Source organism: Phaenicophaeus curvirostris, chromosome 9 (genome assembly GCF_032191515.1).
Source record: "Phaenicophaeus curvirostris isolate KB17595 chromosome 9, BPBGC_Pcur_1.0, whole genome shotgun sequence".
NCBI lineage: Eukaryota > Metazoa > Chordata > Aves > Cuculiformes > Cuculidae > Phaenicophaeus > Phaenicophaeus curvirostris.
This window is the reverse complement of record NC_091400.1, coordinates 8,078,228-8,087,501: the sequence shown is the minus strand read 5'-3', so window position 1 is coordinate 8,087,501 and position 9,274 is coordinate 8,078,228. Positions and strand designations below refer to the sequence as shown.

General features: G+C 38.6%; 2 protein-coding genes across 2 annotated transcripts in view; both read right to left on the bottom strand.

Annotated features, from left to right (window-relative positions):
• The window catches only part of NHLRC2 (NHL repeat containing 2), a 267,757-nt gene that overhangs the window by 60,453 nt on the left and 198,030 nt on the right, over positions 1–9,274 (bottom strand). The window lies entirely within an intron of this gene.
• Positions 2,132–9,274, bottom strand: part of TDRD1 (tudor domain containing 1) — a 31,423-nt gene continuing 24,280 nt past the window's right edge. Inside the window, 10 exon segments of the mRNA XM_069864129.1 lie at positions 2,132–2,258; positions 3,762–3,808; positions 3,922–4,143; positions 4,497–4,664; positions 5,223–5,333; positions 5,725–5,841; positions 6,323–6,568; positions 7,476–7,646; positions 8,154–8,264; positions 9,078–9,203. Coding sequence (XP_069720230.1) covers positions 2,166–2,258; positions 3,762–3,808; positions 3,922–4,143; positions 4,497–4,664; positions 5,223–5,333; positions 5,725–5,841; positions 6,323–6,568; positions 7,476–7,646; positions 8,154–8,264; positions 9,078–9,203 — 1,412 coding nt within the window. The 3' untranslated portion in view covers positions 2,132–2,165.

Here is a 9,274-nt window from a genome sequence, read left to right as displayed (position 1 = left end):
AGCTGAAGTAGAGTTAAGTTTTAGCTAAGTATTTGTATTTTTGAAAGTTAGACAGAATGTTCCGCTGACAGCTTGCTTTCTTTCAAACAGTTTTTTTTTTTCCAGGCCCTGTTCATTTGATGGATATAACACCTCGTGCTCAGTGTGATCTGTCCTGAACAGATGTCTCCTCTTCTAGAATCCCCTCTGTTTGCAGCATTTCCCCATCACAAATGCAAGGTCAGGCAGAGCTGGAGATGGATCCAAATTAGCAAGATATTGGAGTGTTGTGAAGTTCATAATAACATTAAAATTAGACCCTGGAAAGTAATACAAGATGCATAAGATTTCTGGGAAGTTTACACACATGCAGGTTAAGTGGGAAATATATTCTGTCCTCAGCTCTTGTTTCGCTGCACAGGATTGATGGAGACGACTCTTACCTTGCCCAGGCCTGATAAAGGATGTTTGCTCTCTAAAACTCCAGAATGAGTCTTATAGAGTTTATTTGCCAGCATTTTCAGTATCACTACTAAACTTTAAGGTGCCCATTTTAAAAATTAGGGCACTTTCTTTGGTGGGGAGGGGCTTTTGGTTGGGTTTTTTTAGGTTTTTTTTCCTCTTTTACAACTGAAGATGTGCAACTGCAGGAGCAAAACAAAACTCTACAAGTTAATATTATTTTGAAAGTGTTCACTTGATGTATTTTGGAGTTATAAATAGCTACAGGACAGTGGTAGAGTCTCCATCCCTGGAGGTGTTCAAAAAGTGTGTTTACATGGCACTTCAGGACATGGTTCAGTAGGCACGATAGTGGTCCCTGGGCAGCCTCTTCCAGTGCTTCATCACTCTTTCAATAAAGTAATTTTTCCCAATATCCAGTCTAAACCTCCCCTGGTGCAAGGTGAGGCCCTTCCCTCTTGTCCTACCACTTGTTACTTGAGAGAAGAGACCCGGCACTCACCTCACTACAACCTCCTTTCAGGTTGATAAATGTAATTCATAGCTGATAGTCCTCAACTTCAAGAACAGATTCCAACTACAGATTAAAAGTAGCACAGAAAAACAAAGCAAGAGGAACCCACGAATACCTCAAGAAGTCCAAAAGGTTCCCACAGTCCTTGGTTGATTTATCCCTATATGAGTGAAGAAGTGAAGGCATAAAAAGATCGAGACCCAAGTGCAAATGTTCATCTAATTATCAGGAGCTACCGGACTAGGATGCAACAAAAAGTAACCTGAAGCAGTTTAAGTGTAATAAAACATGAAGTCAAGCAAAAATATTTCAGTTTCACAAGTTTAATCTCAAGCCCAAAAGCAAAACATATGCAAAAGAGCTGACCCTGCAGTTTCAATAAACAAGTGTCTACTGTGCTCGATGAACAAAAGTTTGGCATTCGTTAGTAACATCATCACTGGATTAGTCAAAAGTGACAAGCAGGTATCAACCGTGTTTTAGAGAAATACTGAAAATCCGTTAATGCGATTTTTGTCAGATGGGATTTTTCCATAATGCTGTGAAAAAACTCAGTGGGTAGAAATCCTGGCAATGTAGCTACAGACAAAGCAGCTTCAGTGTAATTTGCTTCAAAACTATATTCACAGATAGATATTACAGAGTAATACTTAAATATTTTAAATGTTAATAAATAACTGTGGTTTTAAGTGTTTACTGGCTTTAGAGAGAACTGCTTGCATTTAGTCCAAGAGGATATTCAGCCTTTAATGATACTGAAACCAAGTTTACAAAGAATAATTTTCAGTCTAATTTCAGACTGGAAATTAAGTTGAAGGACAACTAATCAAGATAAGATACTGCTTTTCAAGTAAAATTAACAGTACCAAAGTTGTAGTCAGGTTTACGATTACACTAATTTACAATGTTCAATGTGCACAATAGATTCACAAGTCAATGGCCACACCTTAAAGTTATGTGCCTTCAACAGCAAAATAAAAGCAAAGACGTATAGCAGCAGAGTGATATAAACCAAAATCAGAACCAAGACTTTAGCTTGCAGCTTTGAAATCCTTCAAGCTGGACTTATTTCACAGTAACAATCCCAACATGCAGATAAATACAGGTACTTAACCGCAGAATTTCTATGAAGTGACTAATTTTTAAACTGATGAATAAACTTGCTCTTCCTCAAAAGGTATATGCAGAAATAACATGGCACATGTCAGACTTAGTTCTCCAACAGTTTTTTCATTTCGGCAAACCCATCTGGATTCCCATACTTGTTTAAAAAGAAGAGTAGGATCTGTTCATGCTTTTTAAGCTGTGGAATAAGCACAAAGAATTAGAAACCGCCGATTCTTTTTTGTTTAATTGCTAGTTTCAGATTAGGGTAGATTCTCAAACTACAAACTCAGCAAGGGCCCACAGTAGTTCAATTAATATACTACTCCTTTCTGCTGCAAAATCCTCAGGAGGGGAAAAGCCAGCAGAATTATAGCCAACTGCCCCCTGCCCAGTCCACTACCTTTTTATTTTCTGAAGCAGCTTCCTTGAACCAAACTGATTAAATACTCAAATTAGGACTGAGATAGGGATCCTAAATGTGGTTATTCACACATCTATTTGCTGGTATTTTCAGTTATATTGCAATCTTCTGTTTTCCCTTCAGCTATCATGAGACTTTGAGCCAGAAGTACCCAAGTAGGGAAGGATGACAGAAAACAACATGGCCCAACTGAGTCGAAAAGATGTCAGCTAGAGCAAACTGGAAGATGAAAGAGATATAAACGGGGAAGGGACAACAGTTCAACAGCTGACAGTGGGACACAAATCAACTACATGGAGGAACAGCATAGTTTTACTGCCCTTCTGCCACTGAACTGCTTACTCTGAAGCAGTAAAGGCCAAAATGACTTCGAAGAGAAATGCTTTTCCTACCTCCAAAATACCACAGTGCATAATTCTGCTTTTGACCTTGCTGCCTCTGGCTGGAGAAAAAGGGGCAAGTTCAAGTGACTCTTGAAAGGGCTTCCTATCTTTAAAACTCAAAATTTTGGTCATTCCTGACAAGGATCCTCATTTTGAGAAAGGGTGATACATCTTTTCTGATATACTTCTAGTAACCTAAAGTTTTAATTTTTCATAAATAGCCTAAGTTAAAATAAAAAATAAAGCTTAAAACCAGAAAGCTTTCAAAAATTACAAGGACATGCCACACCTGCAAGAGACACTTCTTTGTTTTTCAAAAGGCTAAAATAAATATTGCAACTGGCAAACACTTATGAATTCCAATATTCTACTGAACTCAGTTTCTCAGCCCTCCATGACTGAAACCACGGCACATATTGAATATTAATCTCTGCTATGTGAAATACACATTGTAAGAATTTTCTTAAGTGTGTGGCTGCCTGCCAAGTCTTATCCACAGCAAAACAGAGCCAGACTAGTAAAAAAAAACCAAAACCAAAAACCAACTGCCCTTTGTTCAAATGACACTGTTTACGCAAAACCCACAACCACCTCTACACAACAGACAAAAATTAACTCTCCTGAGCCTTCATACTCTAGGAAAAAACAAACAAACCAGCTTTGTGTGGCAAACAGACTAATGAAGTCTGCGTGAGCTATACCCCATCCCCCCACAGTTTCAGGAGGCTCCAGTTATTACCAATGTATTAAAACTGAGAAGCAGTGTCAGGGTATTCACTTCGCCTATCTTCAATGTTCTGGTTAGTTATTATCTCCCTAACCCCATTTCCCTTCCCCACAGGGTTTCTTTTAAATTCTGAAAATGTAAAAGAGTATCGCTTGGACTGAACCTTACTTGCATTTTTAATTCCGCGCAGCAGCATTTGGTCTCGTCTCCACTGCCTACAAAAAACAAAGCAAGTGAATGAGCAAAATGTACACGGACACTGCTAATTTAAACAGATAGAATGCAGAATGCTAGTATTTTTAGAAAGAAACGTCACTTATCTACGTACCTTGATGTTCAGCATGTAAGCTTTCAGCCCTGCAGGATTTGACCAAACCTTCCATTACCAGTTTGTCAACTACATTCACACTGCCATTTTCACAAGGCTTCTCCACTATTACTGAATTAACATTGCCATTAATCCCTTCCACTGTAATTGTTACACATTTATTCAATAACATTTCTTTCAACCTGTCAAGTAATGATGAGGACCAGTCACCTTTCTCTATTCCTGAAAAGAGAAAAAGTACCATCAGGTTTGTCCTATAAAGAAGTCCACTTTATGGCTTGAACCTTTCATGCAACACTATCACCATTTTAGGAAAATTTAGCATCATATTTTCAAACAAACAGCTTTGTTTCTACAGATGATTAACTAAAAACACACTTTCTGAAACAGCTTTTGCAGGAATAGCCAGTACACTAACTCAGCAGATCATGTTGTTTATCAGTATTAAGGAATGACAACTATAATCAGAATAGCTACAGATCTATAATGTTCAAGAGAAAAAACAGTTGGGGTTGGTTTTTTTGGGGGGGGGGCAGTAAGAGGTGAGTGGTTTTGTTGCTGTGGGTTTTTTTTACCTGCAAGCGAACATAGAATTGTCTGGAAAGGTAGCTTTAAGTACGAATCAGTTATTGGCAGCACCTTTGAAAGTCGTAAAGTTTCCGTGGTGCCATGGTCTGCATACAGCACTTCCACTACAGACCAAGAAGATTTCAGAACAAGAGCTCTGTACCAACGGCCATCACCTGAAAAGATCAGGATGAGTCACATGTGAAACATCATATACACAACGTATCAGCAGATTATCCCCTCTTCTGAAAAAGTAAGACAATAAATTTGATTCTCTCAATGTTAAGAACACTTCTGACTTGAAATAAGAGTTCACTGAGCCTAGACAGCTTGTGAGGCTAGCACAGCTGAACTATCAGTTGTCATCACCCCACACTCACAGAAAGCAACAACAAAAACCACCCAGGCACCTGCAAACCAGAGGCAAGTGCACTATTGCTCCACCATGACTTTCATGCCCTTGTGACTCAGGATAGCACAAATAAGTTTTCATTTAAACAGTAACCAGCTATTCTTTCCTCTCAAAGCTGCATACATTTTGCAGGGTACGACCTATTCCTTATTTTGTCTCCCAGACTGTCACATGGTTTCTCTGCCCTGAAGATGCAACCCAGCCATCCTTTGGAACAGAATTAAGAGATCTAGAAGCACTTTAGAGTTAGCATTTTTCTTTTTCCTAAAGCAAAAGTTGTGGTTGACACTGGTCAAAGAAATAGAGGAAACAATTGCCTCACCTGAAAATCTTGCACAACAAGCTTCACCCACTTTTGGTTTGAAGAGCTGTTTCTCACAAGATTTACAATAGTCTTCTAGTTCAATCAACAGCCTATCCAGCTTCTCTTGATCTACAGGAAAAAAAAAAAAAAACAACCAAAAAAAAACAACCCCGAACAACTTATTGGGAACCACTTTTGGGTACAGCCAGGAACAGGCTGCCCAGAGAAGTGGTTGAGTCCTCATCCCTGCAGGTATTTAAGCAACAGCTAGATGAGGTGCTCAAGGATCTGGTTTAGTAGTGGAGAGGTATGGCTGGACTCAGTGGCCTTTTCCATCCGAACAACTCTGATTCTATGAAGAGCATACTTACTTTTGAGCTCCCCTGCTTCCACTTTTGGCACATCTTTTATTCTTCTACTGCCTGAGCCACATTTCCACATCATTCAGTTCGCTATGGGCATTCATTTTATTAGCTAGCTTACAAAGCGATTCCTTACTGGTAAGTGAACACTTTCTTACCCTTGCTTTCAACTGGTACAGCATAGAACAAGTCTGGACTTAAAACTTCTGTTACACAGATGGATACGGTGTCACCCACAGTAAATTCAATCGACTTCCAGTGTCCAAGCGAGGTTTCTGGTGGATACAGTAAGAACATAGAGTGTACCACCTTCCACCAAGCACATACAGGTGACAAGTAATTGTTACAGAATATCTTTTTTACAGACAACTGTGTGTCTTCACTTTGAGGAGTCTAAACCAAGATAATTCTTGCTTAATCTGCTGTTCATGAACTATTAGCATATAAAAGTAGCTAAAATAAAAGCACCTAAAAATAAGATACAGGAAAGTGAACATGTGGTAAGTTTCAAGTGGAACAATGCTGTAACCCTCCGCTACCAAATATTCAAACAGCATTAATTAATACAAACCCAGTGATTTTTATCTCTCTCTTTTTATCTGCAATGCCACCTGCAGGGCAGCTTGTTTAACTGTAAAAACTGACAATATAATAAGCATGCATAGTTTTAATTATCAGCTATAGATAACAGCAAGATCTCAGCCAAAGGCTGGAATACCGAAAATTCTTTTTCAGCCTAAAGGTTAACATAATTACCTTTTTTATTAACAGAATTGTTTGGAAAATTATTTTTATCTGGCAGAACTTCCTTCACAGCAAAATTTTCAGAAGCTAATATCTCGTTGATCACTTTTGGATGACCTGTGGAATTGTCAATAAGCTCCACACCTGCCCCATCTCTGGTAAGGGAAGTTACTCTGGCTTGAAGCGTTATCCCTGCAATAAGCTCACGGAATTTCGCTGTAGCTTCTGGAACCCACTTGCTGTTGCCCGCCTTTATACCTAGGAAGTAGGAGAGCTGTCAAAATACCTCAAAAAAAGTGACTTTCTTAAACACTATTTTCCTTACAAGTTTTTAAAGCACAACTCGAAAATACTAAGGCTACTTCTTCTACCTTACGGGTTCACATTGTACTTCATCCTCTTAACTGGCTTCCCCCCTCCTCCTTTCCTCTAAAAGGACTCACTTCCTCAAGACTTGTTTTCTAAGCTTTATGATATTCTACCAAGTAAATCCTTGTGCCTTAGCACAAACAACACCATTAAGATTATTTACCAATCAGTCTAATGTAGCCTTTTTATCAACTGAGCAGAAAGACAAAGTGTTTTATGAGAAAAGAAAAGCAGAAGACGCCTTGAAAAAAACACCAGTTTGAACTTTTTGTTTCCATATTCTTTATTTTTAAACTAAGTATTCTACTTCAGAAAGGAAGAATAATTCTGTGGAATTTTGAGTGTTTTAGTGTGGGGAGGGGAAAAGCAGAAAATTGAAAATACAACTTGCTTCATAAAAACCTCTGAGCTCCTTTGCCTGCAAGAAGTTTGAGAAATAATTAAGTTGGACAAAAGCACATTCACTCTTAATCAAGGCAGCAACCAAAACCTAAGAAGCGCTAGAGGTGAAGTAGAACTATACAAGTTCCTTTCCAATCAGTAAGCCACCTCTGAACAGACCACTCCACAGCACTGTCAGGAGCTCAAGGAAGAGCCGCTGTCTCTCAAGTTCAACGCCACTCCGCTGTGCGGTAAGGCTAGAACAACAGCTCCTGTAATTATCAGACATTTATCACAAAAAACAAACCAGAACACTGTTCCGTGAAGCAACCCTGTCATCACAACCTGCCCCCACAGCAGCAAGTCTCGAAATGCAATAACTCTTGTAAGAGAAAGAATCCATAAGAAGATCCACCTGAGAGCCAGCATTTAATTCCTTGAAATGGGAGTTTCAGGAACGAGGATGAAATCTGACGTATTTTATCCAGTGGTACTTCCTCAAAATTTCCATAGTCCACAAAGTGTACTTTAACAGTTCCACTTGGAGTCACGCTTCGCACCAAAACACGGTACCAGTTACCGTCCTCTGAATAAAATAAATAAATAAATTATTTCACACATTTACTAGGTTTACCAGTATCTATTTTTCAGTCAATAAACCCAGCTCTTTGCTGTCCTCGGCCAATACAAACCATCAGCTATCTAATTTATTACCTTATTACTGTGTACCTGTACATAAAAAGTGTCTACCAAGAGGATGGAGACTCCCTTTTTACAAGAGTCACATGGAGAAGACATGGGGTAATGGCTATAAGTTGCTCCTGGGGATAATCCAATTGAATTCCAGAAGAAAATTTTTCACCATGAGAACAGTCGAACATTGGAATAATCTCCTCATGGAAGTGGATTCCTCTGCACTGGGCACTTTTAAGGCTCAACTTGACAGCGCTCTGGGCCACCTCATTTAAACTATAAATCACCTAAAAGATTGGACTAGATGATCCCAGAGGTCTCTTCCAACTTGGCATTCTGGAATTCTGTGAATTTTAAGTTCGCTATGTAAAAACAAATATGCTTTAAGCCTGCTACTTACCAGAGAAAAAAGCACAGCAAGGTTCTCCATTCTTCGGCTTAAAAATGTTTGGTGGAGTCTTCTGACAGTACTCAGACAATGATGTGTTAAGTAAGTTTAGAGCAGATAACTCTGAAAATCAGAAATAAAAAAACAAAACCACAAAAGATGAGGTCAATGAAGTAAGTTGACTTGAACTCTATCCATACTGGCCATGGTACAGCTTCCTTACAGAGGATTTGAAGGGAGCTTTCCATGAATTTTAGGATTTCATAAAAAAGAAGCTTTTACACAGAGGTAACTGTTTAACTTTGACAGGCTTATTAGCAGGAAGAGGCGAGATAACTGATAGTTAATGACAAATTAGTTCCATACAATAGTAAAACGACTAGTAGTAACTCTTCCTACTAAGCCAAGAAACACACTTCACTCTTAAATCTCAAGTGTAGATTAAAAAGCCAGTGGCTATCAAGTCTTTAGAAGCGCAAATAGAAAAAGAAGACTTTTTTTGAGCTTGTCCAAGAGGAAGTTGTCTCAAAAGCTGCATTTTCTCATTTTCATGTTATTTCATCCCTACTGAATCTTTTAAGTTCTATTAAGTCAGAAAAGGACAGAGCACTAGAAGAGAGCTCCAGTAAATACTGTATGGACACAGGGAACATTTCTTATATTTGCCATCATCTATTTAGTATCCTTTCCCTGGGTTACAGCAGCTCTTTTCACTTCTCTACATTCTTACATCAAATTTTATCCAATTACGTACCTTCAAAATTTTCAGTCTCCGAGTCACTACATACCACAGTCCAATTTCTTCCCGTGTATATCCTTAGACACACAAAACTCAAAGGTAAGCTTTGGTGCCACAAGCTCACTTGAAACAGCAATACATTAGAACTGTGATAAATGATAGATTGAGATGCAAGGAAAAAAGCTGAATAAGCTTACCATTGTCTTTTGGAATCATTTGACAGTAGAAGTCTCCAGGACTGTACACCGTGCACACTACAACATCTACTGTTTGTTTAAGAGTTAATTTATTCCACCTGTAATTTTTTTTGTTCACCATGTCTTCTAGAGAGGAAAGAAGAAGGAAGAGAAATTAAAATAAGTTTCACAGGAGAAAAGAAAAAAAAAAATCACAC